The sequence below is a fragment of the Limulus polyphemus genome, unplaced genomic scaffold (assembly GCF_000517525.1).
Source record: "Limulus polyphemus unplaced genomic scaffold, Limulus_polyphemus-2.1.2 Scaffold1872, whole genome shotgun sequence".
Lineage (NCBI taxonomy): Eukaryota > Metazoa > Arthropoda > Merostomata > Xiphosura > Limulidae > Limulus > Limulus polyphemus.
In genome coordinates, this window is record NW_013667482.1 from 46,379 (window position 1) to 70,313 (window position 23,935).

Below are 23,935 nucleotides of genomic sequence, written 5' to 3' on the forward strand. Positions count from 1 at the left end.
GACCGTCACATTATAACGCCCCCACGGCTGAAAGGGCGAGCATGTTTTGATGGGAGGTGTTTTGCTAAGTTGAATTGAGAAAGAATAATATAGCTTTATTTAAGAAAAGACTTGTATCGCTGAAGTTTCATCGGAAATAAATTATACGGAAAATTAACAACCGAACACAGAGATGTAACAATATTTTTTAAAAGTTGTCAGTTTCAGAGTGAAGTAACAAAATAAGTGAAGAAATTTAAATGAAAATTAACTTAACTTTGACAAAGTTATAGACCTACATGACCATACTCTGTACCTTATAATATAGTATCGCTATTACTATTAGTATAGGCCCTTTAATTAATTTAGTATCGCTACGACGATAATATTAGCACTACTACCGTGGTACAAGTAACTGAGTTGCAACTAAAAGTTCTGGCGGCTGTAGATACTGGCCACTTGGTACAACTAGTACTAGTATTATCCTGTGGTAGTTTTCCAAAATATATGTATTTTTCAGATTGGCGAAAATGAAGTGACCACTGATTTTTCGAATAGTAGAAATATTTAGCACAATTTTCAAAAGTAGGGCATTCTTTTGTGAATAACATCAAACATTAACTTGTGATTATGAATAAACAAACTAGTTTTATCGTAATCGTGATAGTCATTTCTCTGGCATATTTGGGGCATTATTTATATGAGCTATTAGGGAAAAACATAATTAATGAAAGCAATGTTCATCGAAAGCATGATAAGTGGCAGTTGCAAGTATTTAATGATATTGACAAAAATGGCGATGGAGTATTAAGTTATGAAGAGTTTCTTCCATTTTTGGATAAAGCATATAATGGACACTATTCTCTAGTGTCAGAGGATGCCAACTTAGAAAAAGAAACTGAGTATGAGGTAAGAAAAATATAACTTGTGTGCCACAATGCCATACATTTTAATTTGTAGAAACTGAATATAACATTATAAGATAAAAATTATATATTTTAAAGGCTGAAGTGTTTTCATTGTAATTTATGTTTGTAAATTATGTTTATCATCACATTGATAAGGTGTTATTTCAAAGATGAGAGCTATAAATGAATAACAGGAGATCTTTTCCATTTTATGTTCACCAGTCTTGTCAGATGCAAATTTTCTGTCACTGTGAAATTAATTTTCAAAATTGTTTATGTGATCATAATGTTCTTCCAGATTTTTATTTTGCAGGTTATCTCTCTTTGTTATTTATTTTTTGTCTATGGCACTGTCAGCTGCACTATGCTACAGTAGCATATAGACAGCAAGGGACAATTGACCCTACAAAACTGTTCTTGAACTTCTTGCAAACCCATCCTTGAGAAAATGTAAAAATTTAAGCTCACCTTTCAATTCTCAAGAAATTACCAATCCTCCTTTTTAAACTCTTGTAAAGTGTTGGCCTGGCCTTCATTACTACAAGTGGCAACTCATTTCATAAGCCAGTGTTGGTGTTTATTAGTCTGTTTTAACTGAATCCAGCAGCATGTCTCTTCCAAATCATAAACTTCTGTCCTCTCACCCTATTGTGTTCAGAATTTGGAACCCCCAAAAAATTGGAGGCCTTTATGTTATTGATCCCTTAGACAATCTTGTAAACATAGTGAATAAATAATAAGCTTATTTCTTTTGTACTAATACTTTTGTAAGAACTAAATATAGAGGGGAGGCTGTTTTTCTTCATAAAAAGTAGACTGAAAATCATAACAGTTAGTAAAAGATCTGGAGAGTGTGTGTGTGACATCCTAATCATGTTGGTTAAATCAATAGGAATGTGTACAGATTAATTATATTGACAATACAAACCAAAATGATTAATACTTATAATGTTTTGTTAATGGTTGTGTCTTTCTGACATTAAGTTGATTGGAACTTGAATAATTAAGTTATTAGATTTTTATTTTATTTTCTGTACAGCTTTGTTTTTCAGGAGTAATGTGAAATGATTTATTTGTAAGTTATTTTCTTAAAGACAGAGTTTTAGGAGAGGTATTTAAAATAATTATAATTTTCAGACTATTTACACTTTTATATGTGTAGGTTCAAGAAGAAATAAATATAGACTTAAAACCAAATGAAGAAAAAGTCACTATTCAATGTTTTTTTCAACCACTTGTGTTAACATCCTTGACAAAAGATGTTTTCCATATGGATCCAGTAAGTAAACTTGCATTTTTATATGTGATTGTACATTGTATATATTGATGTACATTTTTTACATATATACTTATAAACTAAAATAGAATTTAATAAAATATAATATAATGCAATATTTGATACATAATTTATATTCTATACATCATGAACATGCTGAAATATATACTACCGTATAAGTTAATTTGCACTTTTATATGTGATTATACATTGTATATATTGGTGTAATTTTTTTTATATACATACTTATAAACTAAAATAGAATTTAATAAAATACAATATAATGCAATATTTGATAAATAGTTTATATTTTATACATCGTGAACATGCTAAAATATATATATTACCGTATAAATTAATTTGACAAAATGGAGTTTGTAAGCGATCAGTTACTGATACCAGCATACACAAGTGAAGCCAGCTGTGAACATTTATTCTGATTAGTCATTTTAGTATGTATGAAGTAATTGTTGTGAAGAGTTAAGTATATGTCTACTCAGCAATTTCAATCCTGGCAAAGCAGGTGTATGCAACAAAATTTCAAATGTTCCCTCTCATATCTGATGTTATATTCATGGTCATTGTAGCATGTATTTAAAGAAAAAACCTTCAGTGATATATTTACTATCCATTTAATATTAAATAAATATATTAGTTATATAAATATTTCCTCATAGCTTAACACATTAATTGCTGTGGCACTTGGTATCATCTGTGGCAAGTGCTGATAAGAGTCTTAGTGCAGTATTGTTGTGTTTTCAGTTTATACAATAGCAATAATAACAAATCTAAAACATGTAATATTTACATTTTTTATTTATGATGCACATGTGTGTCACAAGCACACACACAAAAATTATATACATTCACTTGTGCACCCTCAACAATGAACATGTTGAACTATAGAATTCTAAAGAGATCATCTGTTGGGGTATACTGTATTTATTAGTAGGTGGCTGATTATAAAGATAGTCAGATACTCATGTAATGTTATTATGACAACCCACATTACATCTACTTAAGGTACTGCTTTGTCTTGTTAATAAATTATTTCTCCAAGTAGAGGCTGATTCACATATAAAACATATAAAATTATGGACTTCATATTAGTTTTTTTATCTTTTTATCATAATGTTGTATTAGTATTTTCATTATTTTTATTTCTTACAATCAGATCTATTTTTCTTTGTGAAAATGCTCACAAATCTAGCAAGCTAATCCTAAAACAAGATTGATATATAACCAGAGCATATCTTCATCAGTAGTTTAATAATATCAACACAAAATGATTTCTGCACTTGATTGTGATACAAACTTGTATACTCTACTTTTCTTACATATCACATTTATTCACAAATTAATTAAAAGTCTCAAGTTTCAGATATAATAAAAAATATGTTGATCAGTTTGTGTCAGGATGAATCAGTGGCAAGAGGGCTTTCATTACTTTTTATTATCTTATATTCAAGCATAACTTCTTTATCAGTATACTAAATGTAAACTTGTGTTGCATGGAATAGGGGTAGGGGTGCCCAATATAATTAATATATGGGCCATATAGCTCACTTATAGTAAATTTGCAGCCCAGAAATAAAAAGTTAATACTTATCAGTTTAGTGGAAGGTCTGTTCCTTTCTGTCAGATGAGAATTTATCGAAGTCAGGTGTAAGCTGAGATACATTTAGCCTAATTACTGCATGGGTCCAAAGAGTGGATTTTGCATCTGTCATGTTTGAGAATGTTGTTTCACAGATATAAATTCCTTCAAACATAGAAACAAATCCTTGTGCAAATTTCAGTGGGCCAAGGAATTGTTAAATGGATAAAAACTTATAGAACTCCACTAAATTACCTTCCATGAATTTGCCTTTCATCACAGTATTGCATTGCACTTTGATCTATTTTGTACATCATTTAAATTAACAACAAAAGGGTTTTCAAACACATGATTGTCTTTTCGTGTGTGTGTGTGTGTGCAGAAAAGTCAGTAAATTTGTCAATGAAGTTATTTCAAGATCATGAATGGTGCAGTTAACTAAAATGGGAGATGTGAAAAGGTTGAAAGAACTATAATTAAAAGTTTTGAGTAACGTGGGTTACATTCAACATATATTGTTTTTTGTTTAGGCAAGCCAGAAAAAAATCATTGGTAGGCCACATACCATATGTTGGACACCCCTGAACTGTAGTATAGTTCTATGATATGACTTTGTAAATGTTTTTTTTTATACATGTCAAAGTTTACTCAAATAAATCTAATCTAAATATTTGTCTAGAACATTTTAAAATTAATAATAACATCTAAATCTTGTGATGGCTAGCTGAATGAAGTTTATTCAAACTCTCAAGGCATAATACTGTAAAATGAACAGCAAGTTAAAATATGAAGTATTTTGTGAGGTCAACATAATTTTTATAAACCTTTCATAAGTTGGGGGATCTTGGTGCTATTTTTATTGTTTTTTTTGTGTGCATTCATATTCTTATTATAAGATATACTTCTTATAGCTTGTAAGTTTAAAAAAATGTCAGTATTTGTTGATTTTTTTTCAGTTATTATGATTACATCATTTTATGTTTGGTTAGTTGTGAAGACATAACGTTCTAGAAAATGCTATTTTATACTAGCTTTATCACCTGAGATATAAATATGAAATAGTATTTTAATTCATGCTTTATAAAGTTGTTTTCAATCCTTAGTTTGACCAATGTGTTTAGTGCTTAGGCTAGCTCAGATATAGATATTGTTAAAAGAATTATCTTCTTGAAAATCTGTGTATATATACACAGCATATATACACATATACTGGTTGGTTACTTTATTAGAGCCCTCACCTAAAATAAATTTGAAAATCTCACCATCATAACAGCTTGGACTGGCATGGGATACACTTGCCAAGATTCTAAAATATGCCTTATTCATTTGTAACACTTCCATTTAAGAGTATGGTCTCAGTTGGTTTACATATGTCAACACAAGATAGTGCAACTTTCAAGGTTATCCTAACAAGTTCAATCAAGTGAAAACAGATGATTTTTTGAACTAATTTCAGACAATATGAGCATGTTGGAATGTTGTGTTATTGTCTTGGAGAAGCCCTTGGGTAACAGAGTGGAAATGCAGCATTGTGTGGTGCATGATCAACAACAGTGTTCATGTATATTCTGAAAGAGTTATTTACCATGTTAAAGGGATCAAAGGACGTAACCTTTGCCACGAGAAAAACATTCTCCACTCTATTGTATCATCTATAGCTGCATGTATTGTTCATAACAGCAAAACAGTTTAATGTCTCGTTTGTCTTTTTTTTTTATAATTTTACCCCATTGTCAGTAAAGAAAAGGGTGAAACTCATCAGACACCACATTTATCCAGTCATTCATTTTATGCAATTCTTCATGCTTTAAGAACAGCTATAACTGTACCTTATTGGGTGTGTCTGAGATAAGCAAGCAGTTTTTGAACTGATTTTGTAATGTCCTTTGCATGGTATATTTGGAAATGGTTGAATCTTGACCAAAGTTGAAAAGAACTGGTCAGTTGACATACTATGACATCTGTTTCTCTTACAAAGCCTGTCCATTTTTCTTTTTTCCCAATCAACCATCCTACTATTGGTGACCACAGTTTTTCATAATGGCAAATGTATTCTCTTTTAATTGTTGTTATTGATAGACTGTAATGGCAGAAGTCCTTGAACAGCAGATCAAAGAACATTAGTGCCATTTTGAATGTCAAAAAAGTCCTTGTACTTGTCTTGCAGACTAACATGATATGAATATATTTCTACATTTTTAGGATTTAAGCAACTACATATCATATGATTAGCTTATTGTTTATATGAACGTAAATGTAATATTTTACAATGTGTTTGATGGGAGAGTCTAATAACATGGCCAGTCGTTATAGCTAAGAAGAATGTTGTAGCTCTATAAAGTTGTATAAAGAGAAGGTGCAATATTTATTGGAGAAAAATCAATATATTGCAAAGATAGGGTAAAATGTTGATTCTTAGATACACTGTATTCTGCCTTTTTGCATTGTATTGATTTTCATGGTACTACTACTTTAAAATACTGCACTTTGCATTTATTAGTATTTTAATTCACAGTGGCAGTTACAACTTTCCTCAAGTGAAAGTAACTCATATACTGGTAACTGGGATTGTTGAACAATTTGTTACAGCTCTTTGGCTAAGTGTAATGAAACTTCACAGACATTGCATTACCCTACTGTGAAAAGATAGAGATCTATGTAACAACAAATTAGTTGAGGTCATCTGAAGAAAAAGCATTCAAAGCAATAATTCTTTTTTTAAAATTAGTTTAAACATTTACAAGATGTTTAGCAAGGTTTTGAATTCCTGCACATGAAATCAAATTAACCTGTGTAGTTTGTGTATGACTGCATATGGTGCATTACAATCTACAAGTATATTGCTTTATTAACCTTCTGTATGCATTCATTTATATATTTAATTGTCAAAATATATATAATATTTAATAATCACAGTGATGAATCAAGGAAATTGTTTCATAGAAAACCAGTAAAATATTTATAATTTTTCTTTTTGTGACACATATATATATATCATAATTTTACTAAATATGGCTACATTTTTGTTAAGAGTCATTCAAGGGTTCTGGAAGGTCTTCTGCAGTGGAAGAAGCCCCGCCATTTGTGGCAGGACTTTGCCATATGTAATTTTTCTATATTTCTTCCTCCATCTGATCTGCACCCTGGAAAACCCTGGTGGATAATACCATCAGAGCTAGATGCTTATTCTGGTCAACTCTCCAGTTCAAGGATGCTTCCTCCAAAAGTCAAACCCCATATTAAGTGGTTACATGCAATGCTTGGAATGTTTCATAAAAATGTATTTCTTCATTCTCGCTTTGCACCTCAAGGAATGACTGCAGTAATTCGAGCAATGAATGAAGAATACTTAGATGTTCTGTTCAGGTAAGGTGGGTTTTGAATATGAGCTTTTTTAACTATTTTTCAGTCTTCATTTTAATGCTGTATGTTATAATGTAGAGTTCAAGAGAAAAAGGTTATATTTAAAGTTTTTCAATGTTCTGAAAGAAAATAATTGCTGAACAATTATGTATAATAAACAAGATTGTAAACTATGTATTAATAATTAAAAAAAAGGCATGATGAGCAATATGCATGTATATTCAAAATAAAAATCAGACTTTTGTAGTCCTTATTTAAAATATTTCAATTTGCCATTCAAAAGTCTTCTGAATAGAATTCACACTAAGATAATCCAAATACACTAAGCCCATATTTTAGTATACCTGCAACCAGATTTGTAAATGTCTTAATTTGTAAAATGGTAAATTTCCTGCATTACCAATTTTTCTAAAATTTCTGTTTAACACTTTTGCTTGACACTTGAAGACACTATTTGTAAATAAATTGTATTTGGTAATCTGAAGTTACACCATATCATACTCAGTATCAGTGCCCTGCGAGTGAAATACACGTATAATGACTTTCCAGAATAATTGTATTTGTTATTAGAACCCTTAGCACTCTATAGCCTGTAAAAGGTTAAAGAAAAATGATATCTGTAAAAATAAAAATTATTTCAATACATTTTTTTCCATTTTTCTTCAGTTATTTTAATTCAAAAGCATTATGAAAAATTTACTTTTCTTATTGGCCTGTGACTTTCTTAAGAATTTTGTGAATTGTTTTGATACTTGACCCTGTCATGACCAGCAAACAACTTTCAAGTATTGAGTACACATTTATATATATCAAGCTTCAAAATCTAAGTACAAGTAACAATTCTAACCCTATTTTAACAATATAACTCAAACATATGTTAGAAGCTATATTTTGTCATTTTGTGACATTTATGTTGTGTAATTTACAAATCAAAATGAAAAAAAGTTTCAAAATGTAATTTATGAGCATCTCTGAGAAGTCTTGCTTCTAAACAAGGTACTTACTGATATTTTTAGGATTTTTCTGCTCATCTCAAAATTGAAGTTTATGTTTATTAAAAAACTATCATTCCTTGAGAATATATTAGCCGTTTCTTCTTTCACATGTGATGATTCTTCTATATTTGGAATTTTATTATAGCCCTTAGTTCCCACCAATTTGTCTGAACAATTGGTAATAAAGAATGGCTTTAAAAACAGCTAAAGGTGATGTTTGAACACCATTGGATAGAGCAGATTATCAACTATTTACATAACATAATTATAGAGGAATAAAGTTTATGAGCAGTAATTTATAGTTTGTTGCAAAAATTACTTGATGGAGGTCCTACAAAAATGAACAACAGAATCTAATGGGAAGTTTAGGAGACTTAAGAACAAACCATAAATCTGAGAATTTTTTGCAGTCTCCTTGTGCCAGTGTTCACATTAATGCACTTTTTATGTATAAATGCAAAATTTTAACACAGCCTATGGGAAAATTTTTTTATAATGCATGCCAGGCAAGTAGACTTAAGATGACCTTAATGCTGCTATTTAAATCTTATTCACCATCATTTAGTTTTTAGTGAAATTGAGATCTTTTTAAATTTTCATTTGATTCTACGTCACAGCATCCATACCTTTTCCTTGAGTCCCTAGAACTCTCAAAATTTAAGTGCTAGTGTGAACACTGTTTAGACTTTATTTTCGTTGCATAAAACGTTTTTATGTTAAATTACATCTGTTTGCAAGCTGTTGAAATTTTCCTCTGTGAGAAGACTAAGTAAGCTAAGTTAGTTTTAGTGAGTATGGCAGCTGACAACAAAATATTCTGATGACTCAAATCCTTATTTATTGATTATTATTGGTAAGTTTATTTATTGTATTCAATCAATGAAAATAACTAAAAGAACTTATTATTCATTGAAAATAAGCTTTATTTGTTAGATACAGATTAATCTTAATGAAGAATTTTATTTGAAAAAATATTGTTACTTATCCTGATAAAGGCAATGGTGACACCATTATGAAAGATCAGGTTGAAGGTCACTGGTAAATCTTTATCAGTTTTTGCCATGTTGTCTTATAATTTTGCTGCAGTAATTAAAATGAATTGTAAAAAGAAATATGTTACTGAATATCAGTCAAGTAGAAACTAACTGTATATATAAAATGGAACTATAATCAACAATAAAAATAAATTCTAAAACAAATGAAAGTATTTTAATTCTTTACAAAACAGTGTGTCACAAAAATGTTTTTGAGATTTTACAGTATAAAAAATGATACAAATCTAAAACAAATATATGAGTTTTTAAAGCCAAAACTAGATAAGATACTACTTACTAAGCTTTCATTAAGTTTCATGCAATTTATTTAAGTATTTTCACTGTGAGAAAGCAAAAATCAAGGGATATTAATGACATTCCACCAGTCAGAAAAAGGTTAAATTACCAAATACTTGGGCTTTCATGCTTTGTAGTTTAAAGGTTTTTTTCATTATATTTTTTAGCTTTTATAAATTTTGAGTTTGAGTTAATTTTTACCAGGATATTTTTCCCTGACAACATTATTAGGATTGATGAAATAAAAAGTTACTTGAAATATAAATTTTCCTCGTATATACATGGATTATTGATAGAAATATAAAACTACTGAAAAATAGCCTTCAGAATCTGCAGTATCAACATGGTAAATCAAAAAATAAATGTAACCTTATTTGAGGCTGAGTGGATTGTACTGATTTTTAAGTTTTTATGGACTGCTTCTGTTTGAAGTGTAGGAATACTCAATGCTTCAGTCTATGTGCTGAGACCTTCATCAAGTTGATAAGAAACTGCTCTGCTGGTGTATGTATAGTTGGTCTGAGGTTTGTAGGGTACTATCCTTCTAGAGAACTCTTTCTACACAGGTTTCATGTGCATTGTCTTTTAATGTGGTTGTGTCGTTTGTAGAGAGTGGAAGTGTGGTTTGGGCTCTGTGGTTTGTGGCACTGTCTGTGTGATGGTATATTTGTACAGTGCACATGTTTAAATTTTATAAAGTCCAAAAATGTCCAAGGTAAGTAAGTATAATTTTTAATGGAGAATGCATTTTATAACATTATTTTTCATTGATGTACAGACTGAGGATTTTTTGTTGAATCTAACTGGTATTGTAGTTGCTTGATGTTTTTTTATTCTTTGACCTATGGTTTTTCCAACTTCTACAGCATAAGTTGATGGGTTTGTTTCCATTATTTAAACTCTAGTGAAAAGTTTATTTCTAAATTGATCATATTCTTGAAGAATCTATAAAAATTTCTAGATCTTGATATATAAATGTTAAAAATGCATTTAAAAAGAGTCAAGGTCAGGGCAGTTATATTGTAATTTTCTAGTTTTATTTAATATCAGTGTTTTGGTCTTACTTTCTGTATAAGTGAAATTTCGAAATGTAATGTTATAGGACTTTTAAATTTTGTAACTGTTTTCATAGAACAAACTTTGTATGAAAGTTTACACAAATGTAATGACAGTAAACTTTTAAAAAAGTGTTATGTTTTTTTTTTGCATTAGTGCTTTTAGTTGTTTGCTAACATTTGATTAATCTTTTATTAGAGTTCTGGTAAAAAAGTACTCATGTTTATGTTGACTATTTAATGCATTGTGAGCATCCATCATACATTTTACTAAATATGTTTATCTTGTATATGTAGTACAATATGTAATCCTAGGGAGTTGTGAAACCTTGATATCAAACTGTGCTTTTGTTTTCTTACAATTATTTTTCAAAGTATAGGCTGCATGCAGAATTTCAGTTGAATGAGCCACCAAACTATCCATTTTGGTTTACTCCAGCACAGTTTAGAGGGCAGATAATTATTAGTAGAAGTGGCAACATTGTTAAACTTTTCAAAATGGAAGTTCCAACAGAGAGAAAACTTAATGTTGGTAAGTTTATTTTTATTCAGTAGATTGATTTGTTTTAAAAATGCTGATTTATAACTTATGTTTGGTCTTAGTGAGTTTGGTAATTAAACCTTGAGAAGGTTTAATACAAGCAGTTATGATTCTTTTCTTGTAGAGAGCTCTTAGCTTAATCCAAGGTTTTGTTTTTAGGTTTTTATAATATTGAAGTTGAAAAGTGCAATCCATTATTCAATACAGTAGATCTTAAGACATTTATATCAAACAGACTAAAATGCTGCAATAAATTGCTACTGTGAATTGCTGGTGCTGGTCTGTATAGAAACTGATAAGAGTTTGAAATTTCTGCATATATTCAATCCTGTCTAAAGTTTCTTTTAGGTATTGATGTAAAGTTTCTTGAATGCTAGTGATTAAGCCATGTTTTTGCAATTGTATTGCTTTAGTATTTATCATGCTGCATTATTTTCATGTATTTGTTGTGTTTTAAATAGACATGGAGTGGTTGAATGGACCAAGTGAGACTGAGGACATGGAAGTTGATATTGGGTATATTCCCCAAATGTCACTGGAATATTTTGATCCCTCATTCAGCAAAGAAAGACAGAATTTTCAAACTAGTCAAGATGCACAACATGATAAAGAGGTTAATGAGGTGTTGCAGTGGACACAGGAGATACCATATGAGAATGCCTATAAGGTTTTAGAGAGACTAATGTATCCATTTAAACAGGTTTGTATACTGAGGTGTAATATCATTAAAAACTAGAGTATCATTTTTATTAACACTCTTAAATAATAGGATCTGAATAATTCACTTTTATTGAATAGCTTTTCATGTAGTCAAAATAATTAAGTCATTAGATTTTGATGTTTTATGTTTTCAGTTACTAAAATAATTGTCTGTAAAATTTACTGATTTACTAAAGATACTAATATTTTGGTATATTGATGAATATTAAATGCAACAGTATATAGTCATTTGCAGGATTTCCTCTGGATTTTCATATTTTTTCAGTCACTTTTGCCAAATGAATTTTTTTATGAGCCACAAATTTTTAAGTCAATTTTTATGTTAATTCTGTGGTATCTTCAGATAAAACTGATTTTACTTAGAGTGACAAGACAAGTTTGCTGAGTAACAGGAGATTTAACAAGATATTTATTACAGAGTAGTTCTGAATTTTTTGTGAAACTGAGCTTATGAGAATGAAATAGAGAGACTGGACACACTGTAAGACACAGTGAACAATATTCAGTTAATAACACAAAAACATTGTGTATATTTGCTTATGGTGCTGAACAGTCATTTTTACTTGATCTATGCTGTTTTCCCTCCAAACTGTATTGGTCAAGATTGTATACAAGACTGAATAACCTATGTTATTTAAATAACTTGGAAATGTCAGACTTACCTACCCTAGTGCTACCCAAATGATTGGTCATTTGCATTCAAGCATAAAAAGGGCTGTAACCTTGAGGCATCACATAACCTACCACATGCACAGTTGTAGCTATGCAGGCAGATTAGGTGTCATCCAAAGAGAATGACAGAACATAGGCAGCGAGAATAAAAAAAAAGTAATGTCTTTTTTTCTTTTTTTTTACCAAGTGTTGTGTGAAAAATGCACATTATCAGGTTAACTGACAACATCTGAAAAACTGTATTAAAATAAAAAGATTTAAAATGCAGGCTATCTTATTTACCACAGTTTTTATTCTATTTCAACAATCTTTAACTCAAAACTATTTTAGAATTGATATTTTGTCATTTTGTAACATTTATTTAGTGTAATACACAAAGCAAAATAAAAATATCTTCCAATTTTAATTTCTGCTCAGCTCTGAGGAGTCTCGCCTGTAAACAATGCACTTTCCAATTGTTTTGCAAATTTTCTGCCCTTCCCAAAGAATAGCTTTACATTTGCTATGAAACTATTACATCTTGAGAATATATTGATATTTCCTTGATTTTCAAGCATTTCCCTTGCCTTTTTCTGCTCATTTTTTGTACATGCCATGGGTGTCACTCTTTTATGATACCATATCAAGTGGTTTGATCAATCACTAATGAAACACAGCATTGGTATCAATTATAAAGAAAGTTATAATATGATTGTATAGAGCAAGAATTAGACATTTCATATCAAAGTAGAGTAAATAAAGTAGTTTAAATAGTAGTTTATAGTTTTGTGGGAAAGTTCCCAATTGACACTGCTATTGCATTGTCCAAAGGCATTGTAAATGAGGTTTTGAAGACTTTGGAACAAACCATGGAGCTGGAAATTTTGTTAATAGTTTCCTTATATCTTTGTGGAAGTGTTTATTTTTAAATTATATTTGTTTGAAAGCTGCAGAAATTGTCTTCCATGAACAGACATCAGATAAGCATAGTTTTGTTTTATGAGTATGTTAGACAGTGGCAGAATATTCTGATGATTCAAATTGTTATTTATTGAATATTATTGGGATGTATTTCTTATTTAAATTATATACAAAATAAATTGCCTGACTGGTTACTTAATTATTTCTAACTTAAATTGTGAAATGTTTTAAATACATTATTATCAATATTAGTGATAGTGAAAAATGTTTCCAATATGGTACATTACTTCCTTTCCCATATATACAACTATTCTCGTTCAGCACTGCCATCTATATGGAAACATTTTTTTTGCATATTTCAAGCTTTGCACTACCATGTATCCCATGATTATCGTGTTTCAACTGCATCTCGCATGCAACTCATCATGTGACAACCCTCCACCAATAGGAGTGCAACACACCCTCCTGATGCTTCTGACTCCCTCTATTCGATTCTAGCGAACTATCACTTCTCATTAGGCAGTGCTATAGTCAAGACATGTTTTGAGTGTATTCTTGTCACACATTTTTCTCCTTAATATTATCATATGAAGTGGAAAGATTATTTATATCTTTTGTTACTGTTTTATTTTTAAACGTTTTCACTGATAACTTACTTTGGTTGTTTTTCTCATTTATTTGAATAATTTTCAAATTTTCATCATTTTATAATGAATACCAAAGTCAATGTTACCACTTCAGATATTCTACAATCTGCTATCAGCACAGTTACACAGGTTGGGAGAACTCGACTGAGGAATTTTCAGCCTTAATTCGTAGGGAGCTTGAACATTATCTGAATTGACTTTCTTCTCCCAATAGTGTTCGACCAGCTCCTGAACCTGCCTAACTTGTTTGTGATGACGAGGAATTTTCCTCCACTCGATTATGCCGTGCTTTCCTGTACCTTTTCTGTGGAATCTGCTGTGCCTAATTCAGCCTTTTCAGACATGATTTTGCAGGTTTGTTCTGTTTTATCCATTTCCCTGATTTCTTCTAACCCTGTTCCTTCCTTATTACATGACACCCCTTCCTCCCAATATTTTGTTTTCCCTTCTTCTCCTGATGTCAGGGTTCATGCTGAACATTTCTTTCTCGGTTATGAGCTGATGCTAGTACGCCTTGCCCTTCCATCCTTTAATTATTCCTCCCACTAGGGGTTCCATGGTTAATCATTTTTTTGATGCAAGTCTCATCATTTCTAGTTGCACTGATGACTATACTTTGGGTTCTGATCCAGTTGGGACTCATTTGACTGATTTTATTCCCCTCTGGTTGGAATTCGCTACCGTTCATTGGGTTCTTCATGTTTCCTCAGAGGGACTTGTCATCCAATTCCTTTCCCCACCCCCGTTGTTTCCTATATTCATATCCTTTACGTTACCTCGGGATCCTTCTGTCAATCAATGTCTGTCAGAGGCAGTAAAGGCTCTTCTATCACAGAGAGCACTTATCACCTTGGGTAAGACACATATGTGGACTCTGCACAATCAATGGAACCTTGTTCGGGTTCCCTTGGATTCTCCCATTACCATTCTTTCTTCCCTCTTTGTCAACCTGCATTGGTCATTAAAAGAACAAGGCCCACACATTGTTAGGTGTACCGCTTCCTCCTCCTCACCTGGATTTGCATCTCTTCACCAATGCTTCCCTGCATGGTTAGGGGCATGGGTTGATCAGCAGAAGATGTTCAGACAATGGTCTACGACCAAGGAATTTTACCATATCAACACTTTGGAGCTTCTGATGGTACGATGAGCTTTGGATCACTTTCTTCCTATAGTCAGAAATAGACTTATCATGATCCATTCCAACAATTCTACAGGGGTAGCTTATCATTCTTGTTCCCTTTGCAGCCAAACTTTAGATCTACTTTTTTGGGCCCACATGCTTGGGATAAGTCTCTTTGCATGTCATGTTCTGGATGCTTTCAACCTTGTAGCAGATCATCTTTCTAGACCAGACAAAATTTATCCACTGGAGTGGTCCCCTGATCCCCAGGTTTTCAGGTAGCTATGCTTACAGTGGGATGCTCCTCAGCTGGATGTATTTGCCACTTTCCTCAATTCCAAGTTACCTCTTTTTTGGTCTCTGGTTCTTCATCCACAAGCCCTAGCTGTCAATGCATTCAGCCATTATTGGACCAACCAATCAATTCCTTTATGTTTCTCCTCCCATCCATCTTTTTCCCCGGGTAATTTTGATCATCCATGCCACTCTGTGCCAGATTCTTCTGATTGCTCCTTAATGAATGGCTCAACTCTGGTTTCCTTCATTACTTCAACTTTGTACTGCTCCTCCGTTGCCTCTTGCTTTCACTCCTTCTACATTAGTCTCGGTCATTGGTATTTCATCCTACCTTTTCTGCCTTTGGTCTTCACACCTGGCATTCATCAGGTTCTTGGCAAGGAGATCCGGATTGTCTCGGTGGGTCATTTCCTTTTTATCTCATTCCATTAGTCCTTTCTCAGTAGCAGTTTATCAACAAAAATGGAATGTTTTCCATCATTGGTTTTTGAGTTGGAGTTTTCCCTTTTTTGACCCACTATTCCTCTTATTAATGATTTCCTCTCTTGGCTGTTCGACCATGGAACTTTGGTCTTGTCCATGTCTGGATATCGAGCAGCCTTATCCTTCACCTTACATTTTTCCTGTTACCCTTTTGTGTTTACCTCCCCTACCCTCTTCCTTTTGTTGTGTTCCTTCTGGATTCATAGATCTACTCGTCGAGCAGTCCTTGCGGATTGGAATGTCAGTGTGGTTCTTCACTGTGTTACTTTACCTCCATTTGATCCTTTGTCCTCCTGTTCTTTGTTTCACTTGTCCCTTAAGAACTACTCCTGTTAGCCTGTGGGCATCATTAATCTGATATATTTGTCATCATTGTCTCATGCACTCTTTATTCATTCCACATATGTTCTTCTTTATCTGTATTGATCTTTCCTTCCAAAGACTTTGGCAACCTATGGAAGTAATTCTTCCTTCTTGCCAATTTCCCTTCCTTCCATCTCCCACCTTTCTTCCTGATCTGATCAGGATATGTTTCTATGTCCTTTATGTATGCTTCATTGTTATATTGCACACACATCTTCCTTCCATAGTTCTCATTCCAGCTTTTTTCATTCCCTAGCACCATTCCTCTGTTCATGACCTTTCTCATAATATGTGTTCAGATTCCAATCCAACTGTTTTTTCTCACTTTTGGCTGTGCTCCTCCATTTTTCTGCCAGTGTCTGCAACACCTCTTTTCACACTGGGCAAAGAGTATACCAGGTACAGAAGTAATCTCTCACATATGATTTTCTATTAAGAGGATCATCAGTATAAGGTGTTCTATGGACACTTTTGAAGGGTGCTTCTTTTTGTCCCTTGCACCTGCCTCTCCACCTCTTCAGTATGGGATTCTACCTATTTTTGTGAGAAGAGGTAATGTACCTTATCATTCAAACACAGCTTATTTTCTTTGGCCTTTTAAGGCATTTCTTTGTTATCTTGCTGCACTGCTCTCTTTCAGGGCATTCAGCATAGTTTTTGCCTTGGAATTCCTCATATGATGTATCTTCTTCTACCTTGACTAGTTGGGTTACACAACTCATTCAGTTTATTTATTCCTCTGTGGAATGAAATTCCTATCTTTTTTTTTATGGCACCTACCATAAAGTTAGTCATCTCACAGTTTTTCTTAAAGTTGGCCATTGACATCCTCTGGATGTAATAATGTAGGTAGGATGTGAATGATCCTAGATACCTTTGTGTCACATTTCTTACACTGCATTATTCTTTCTTCCACATCTGGTTTTCATTTCCCTCCTTTGCCATTCCCTAATCTTTCCAGGCTCTAAAAGGTGAGTTTTTTCTTGCACATACAACAACAAAAATTACCTCAACCTATCAAAAAAGAAACTGGAAACAACAGAACCCACCATATGGCTGGTGTTGCCTCACAGGAAATACTTTTCTCTCACAAACTCCATCGAATGGAGGGGATAACAGAAAGTGTCAAGCCTGACTTGCCCCTGCTCAGTGCTTGCTGATGAGATGGAATTTTTCCACAAAACTGCTTCAGCAGAGTGTGTGTGTGTGTATATTAACTTCAAAGGGGTTCTTCAGAAAAGAAAAACATCACCAGTTGTGATCCTTCCCTCACTTATTTAAGACAATAACCCATTGTTCTGTCTATCAGTGTGGGACCTTAGGCAGATGATAGAAAATTCCAGTTTGGTAACATACTTCTCAGGTGTTCTTCCCTATGCATGTTGCTCCTGCCCATTTTCTTAAAAGTAGAGTAATAGGGATAATTCTTGCTTCCTAAGTCCCAAGCCATTGGAGATTTCCTTTTTTGGGATGGTGTAATCCCATTGGTATGAGACTAAGTGGATACACCCCTCGATCACAAATAAGCCTGAAATATCTACCTGAAATTATAGTACAGACCACCCCCAGCACTGAAAACTACACCATTTCTGCTTGCTGGATAGATCTTGCATTCACCTTAGAATGCCAGTCCGGGTTGATTCATCTTTGCACCTGCTTATTCTAGTACATATTTCATGTAAGTATTTCTCACATACTGTATGGCTTAACTTATTGCTTTACTAGCCAGGCTACATATATATGCTTTACCAACCCCTTGAAATATACAGGCTGGTTAAGCAGTCATTACTTTCTGCCCACTTGTGACACTTTTGCACCATGCAGTAGGTTTTGGACAATTCCTTTTACTCTGTCATTTCTGTAGGGTGAAAAGTATTCTCTGCATGAGCTGGGTCTCCCACCAACTGATGCTACACTAGGTCCACAGCCCCAGTGACATGCTACATAAGTTTTTCCATTCTGTTGCTTATTTCCTCAGAAATCAGCTCATCTTTTTTAATTTTCTTTATCCACAACTGTCCCTACACCATCTTATCAATGTGGAATTCTAGGTCTCAGATCTGTGGAGAGGTGAACAGCATTTCTGAAGTTAACATTTTCCTTACCAGAAAGTATATTCCAGGTAGCTACTTACCTCCCCACAGAGCCACCCACTCTTCCTCTCTCTTCTTCTAGTGTATGTCTTTTATATAATCAAGAACTATACTATACAGAATGTGCTCAAGGGGTATAGTCTAATGCTGATTGCATCAAAAACTGGTACAGTACATGTTATTATGTGTAGGAGTGGGAGTTTCATTCAAAGGCTTGCCACATATGCATATGCATTTTAGGAGTATTGCAGCATAATAATGTCAGTTGTTTGGAGAGATGAGTATCTATCTGAATATATTTTAAGGAAATTTTTAAAATTTAACACAGTTGTTAATGAAGACATTTTTTACATGCCAGCTGGTCATCCTCCTAGTTATCTAACAATATATTTTTTCATTTACAGACAAGATGCCTTCTCTTTAATGATATATTTTTATTTTTTGTTATGGTCAGACTCATCGGTTTGGAACTTATTTGTAATAAGCTTTGTGGCTAAAAATTTTTGGTCAATGTTTTTGATCTACCATAACATTTTTTCCATATTCAGTAAGAGTTATTAGTTTTTATTAACTAAAAACAAAGGAGAGTAATCCCTTGCTGATATCTCTCTGAAAATGTTGTATAACTAGGGAATTGACTAATTTGTATCTTCTGTAAAATATTTTGGTATAATATCTCTAGGATAGATTTTTGTTCCATATTTGAAAATTTGGATTCTGTTTGTGGGTTTTCAAGGTGAGAGGTCCTGTTTGTTTGTTTCTTCTGTTTAGAGGTTGTGAGTTTGTTTTGGCTGGACTCCAAGTATATCAAAATAATATTTAGAATAATACCAACCGTGATTTCAATGTTTGACTTTTGTTGGTTTCCACCTTCATAAGAATCTTCCTGAAATTTTGTTTTACTCTCCTGTTCCTTTGAGTTGAAGACATTGTGTTTTCTATTAGCTCTCTGATATTTGATGACAAAATTGATGTTAGAAGAAGAAGAAACATAACAGTAAAATTTATCAAATAAGAAAAGATGTTCACAGATCATTTGAGGTATAATGATTTAGCTGTGTAAACTCATGAAGTTAAACAAGTTCTGGTTGTTCATTTGAAAAATATGTTTCATCTCTCTTTCTTTTTATTAACCAGTGTCATAAGTGCATTAATATGTTTTTGATTGATTGCTACTGTGGAACATTTTATTTATACTTAAGAAAGTACATTGTCCCATTTTCACGTTATTGTATTAGTTTCAACGAAGACTTGAAGAATCACTGGAATATCTTTACACTGATGACCCACTCAACAAGAAAAGTGTTACTTATTTACAGCATTTTAGCCTTATAAAATTTTTTTGCTTTTCCCTTTGTACTTCATCTTGACTACTTCATAGTCCCTATTTCCATCAGAGTTGTTGAAATTCCTTTAATAAATTTAAAATTGTAAAGCTTGTTTAAGAATAAACATAGAGTTGACATAAGTCAGAGAACTTCAAAAAAATCTACACACATTTGTAAATCTGTGGTTAATGTAGAGTTGATATAATTTAAAGGAATGTAATGTACCCATGAATATGGGGCACCAGTTTGAATATTACACGTAGACAGATACAAAGAGAAATATATCTTCTGAAATGAAAAAAGGCAGAAACTTTTTGAAGTTAGTGATGAATGGCAGAAGAACCAATTAAGATTTTCTGATCTAGAGAATGTTATATATCTCTTGTAGAATGTTAAGTAATAAGTAGTTGTTGTTTTTTGTAAATATGTATATATTATTTATGTCAGAAACTGTCACAATGTACTACAAATTTATATTGATGCTTTTTAAAAAAGATTAAAGTTAAACTGCACATTTCCTATGTATGGTTTGGTGTGTATTTAGTTTTGTGAAATTGAAACTAAGGAAGTGATTCCAAAGTAGATATTTCTTTTCTTTTAGGTGACATACTACAATTTTACAGATGCCTTTACTCAAGCACAAACTGACAACAAACTTGTTCATGCTGTGTTACTCTGGGGGGCTTTAGATGACCAATCCTGCTGAGGATCTGGGCGGACGCTGCGAGATGGAGCTCTTGCAAGTCCGCCCAATCTTCAACTTCTTCAAAATCATTTTGTTAGTACTTGGGCCTTGGTGTCAGATTTAGAAGTAAGTTTTTTCAGTATATTCAGATGATGTTAAGATATCAGACTGTAACAAAATAACACAATGTGACTAGAATTCACCTTAATTATCTCATTCTTAGCTGGCACAATACAAGGTTCCAGTGACAAAAGAATAGTTCATAATATTATTTTAACTGCACCTTGTGTCTATTGTAGACTGCTTCCGACAAGGTTTTTTTTGTTCAATATTCAGGACTTAATAGGCTAGATGAATTACAAAATGCTGGTAATATCAATTACATATGAGATGTCTATATTATGTAAGGTGTGTCATGATCCTTGTTAGACTTGAATATGATGAAACATAATAATATGACTGGCAATAAGTACTAAATTCTGTACTTGCCCAATACAAGCTTTAAGTGAAAAAAAAGTTCATAACCTTTCATGTATTTCAGATGAAGTTTCACTGATAAAGACACCACAGTGGTTTAAAAATACAGGTTGAGTGAACCTGTGAATACATTTATTAATAAGACAGTGAATTTCTTTTTTACTGTAAGTCCATAAAAGCTAGTGATTGGTGTGGTTCTACAAAGGAGTTAAAAAAAGAAGTACTGGGTATACCACTCATTATTTTCATGAGTATGTCAAGAATCATTTGAACTCAAGGATCAAGGATAGTTCCAGCATAATGTTTCATGCATCAATAGCACATGATCAGGTTGTGACTTTAGACAATTTTCTCTCATCAGAGTGGCTAATTTTGAATATCATCTTCAGATTAAAGTAAGCCTTACTCAAGAAATTGAAACCTGAAATGAACTAATTGGCTACTTAGTGAAAATGTTACTTAAACTGTAAAACTATGGTTCCTTTGATTTGATTAAGTGTACTTCTAGTTATTAATACCTTTCAATGGATTTACTACCTTAACAGGTCATATTTCATTTCTACATTTTGTTATAGTATGAGACATTCTTTTTAGCAATTAGAGTGAATTCATAATAGTAATATTTTGTATATTTATTGCACTTGTACATAAAATCATTTCTGTGTCAGTTGCAACAATTTTCTACTTATTAGAAGGAAACAATGTGCACTTTAAATGTTTTCATGTATTCTTTAACCAAGTATACTAGCATCATTTAATACATTTTTCTTTGTAACTCAGATCTTGAAATCTCAGAATCCACCTAACCTGGAATCCCACCTTGCTGAATCTGTTCTCAAAGATTATAATTTCCCAGTGGAATCTTTGGTAGTGTACCCAAATGGAACAGTTGTTCATCATATTAATGCTAACACACTTCTTGATTTTGGTGATCAAATCATTGATTTCTCAATCTTGAAAGGGTAAGTATAATCCTTAAACATATGCTGTAAAATCCCTACTTAGATTTTTCATGGTATAGTTCAAAATGTTGGTAATGTTAGTTTACTAACTAACAAGTTTCCAAGTTTGTTTGTCATGAAACTAAAAAATACTAGTTAGAAATAATCCATATTTGTCATTAGAACTTTGAAAAATAAATGTGATTATTAAACTATGGAAATATTTTGATCATATCAGAAAAGTTGTGGAAATTACTCTTACATGATTAAAATGTTGGAAAGTTGAAATTCCCTAATCAGTTACATTAGAATAGGTTGGCAATTGCCTCAGGACCCCCATCTAGTGAGGAACCTTAAATGCTTACCAACAGTTATAAAAGTTTTACATGAAAACAGCAAAAAAAATGAAGAATATAAAGAAATGGAAAAGTAAGATTTGGCAGTGACAGAAAATAAGAAGAAACAGGCTCTTATCAATACATATTGAGCAAGCTTTCAACTCCTCTCTTGGAGCTGTCATTAGACCAGCTGTTGTGTAATAAGAATATGGTTTTAACCCTACCAACACAGGTCTTCCTATGGTCACGGGTCAAAGGCCATGTCATTGTGTTTGTAGATTCATATTCAAAATTTTATTGAACTACTATTTTATGAATGTATGTCGATAGGTTTGGTATCAATTTGTGGATTATAATTCAAATTTTAGTATTATACATTAGTTAATTTCTTAATTTAAAAGTAAACATTAAACAAAATCCTAAATATGGATTTTTGTGTGTCATGTGGTATGTTGAATGCAACATTGGTTCAAATTAAATACTTGTGATGTCCAAATACGAAGTCTATAGTTTCTTATGAATTAGATACTCAGATTACTGATATTAACAAGCTAGAATATATGAAAGAACTTTCTATATTTTATATTTGTCAAGATATTAATATATCTATTGAATCAACTTAGGTAGCCCTGCCCACCTCTTTCATTTTTGAAAATACTTGCTTAGGTACACCTACTTTGCCCAGTGACATGTGTATAACCAATCAAAAGATCAGAATGTCCCCCGAGTGCTTTTCTTAGTCTCTACGAAGTATTTGAGTGGGAAACTCTTTCTTTTCATGCTAGATTCTAAGTGGTAATGTAAGACATTAGTGAGCTCGAAAACTCATATTTTTTAGAATAGTAATGTAAATAGTAATAATGTATATATTTATATAATATATTATAACCAAAATATGACTGTATTTTTCAGAAAAATAACCGAAATTTAAGAAGTTATTTGTAAATAGTAATAATGTATATATTCATATAATATATTATAACCAAAATATGACTGTATTTTTCAAAATACCTGTCCACTAGAATGCAAGAATACAGCCAAGTCAGGTCACATTGTAAAGGCCAGTTTTATATTCTTTGATATGTTAACATGAGTGCACATGCACCATGTCACTGCAACTTCTGTATTTTTAGTCAGGCACACTGAAAGGTCAATAAAATAAAAATTATATATATAGATGTATAATGTTATGAGATTTAAGATATTTAGACTAAACATTTGTGTTTTTGTGTTATAATTTGTAGTCATTCTAGAATGAAAAAAGATAATTATCTCGAGGTTATAGAGATTTTGCATGTGAAATTCGAAAATTTTCTGATGTATAAAAGTATTTTTAATCTTAAAATTAAAATTCCTTTTCAAAAAGAAAAAATGTATGAGCAAATCTTTACTTAAAAAATCTTAAAACTTGATACAAAAAAAATCTGATATTTCGTATACTAAATTCTTGTAATCTTTACAAATAATCTGCAATGATGACAAAACCTTGTCGAAACGTTGTACATTTGCTGTTATGTTAAACTTATATTAAAGTTTTTCTTCATTACCCACTCAAGCCGTCTCCAGCCATTATTTGTGAAGATATGCTTATTGTATTAAAAGTTTTAGCATGAAAACTATAACAAGCACAAAATGGTTATAAGGTCGGTCCCTTGGACCAAGCCTGTAGTGAAAGAGTGAAAAAATAATGTAGTAAGTGCATGGGAATAACATCATTTCAAAAATAATAGTATGTCATTTGTTATTACAACAATAGTAATATACAATTTATAAGGTAACTATGAAGAAATTTTTGCAGCTCAGCACATCACTTCTCGCAAAAG

General features: G+C 32.1%; 1 protein-coding gene across 1 annotated transcript in view; it reads left to right on the forward strand.

Annotated features, from left to right (window-relative positions):
• The first annotated feature begins 269 nt into the window (after positions 1 to 269).
• LOC106465216 (selenoprotein N-like) overlaps positions 270 to 23,935 on the forward strand; it is a 28,551-nt gene continuing 4,885 nt past the window's right edge. Inside the window, exons 1-7 of the mRNA XM_013925417.2 lie at positions 270 to 888; positions 2,050 to 2,166; positions 6,792 to 7,126; positions 10,885 to 11,036; positions 11,507 to 11,745; positions 20,273 to 20,482; positions 21,614 to 21,795. Of these exons, the coding sequence (XP_013780871.1) occupies positions 610 to 888; positions 2,050 to 2,166; positions 6,792 to 7,126; positions 10,885 to 11,036; positions 11,507 to 11,745; positions 20,273 to 20,482; positions 21,614 to 21,795 (1,514 nt within the window). The 5' untranslated portion in view covers positions 270 to 609. The remainder of the gene's footprint in view (positions 889 to 2,049; positions 2,167 to 6,791; positions 7,127 to 10,884; positions 11,037 to 11,506; positions 11,746 to 20,272; positions 20,483 to 21,613; positions 21,796 to 23,935) is intronic.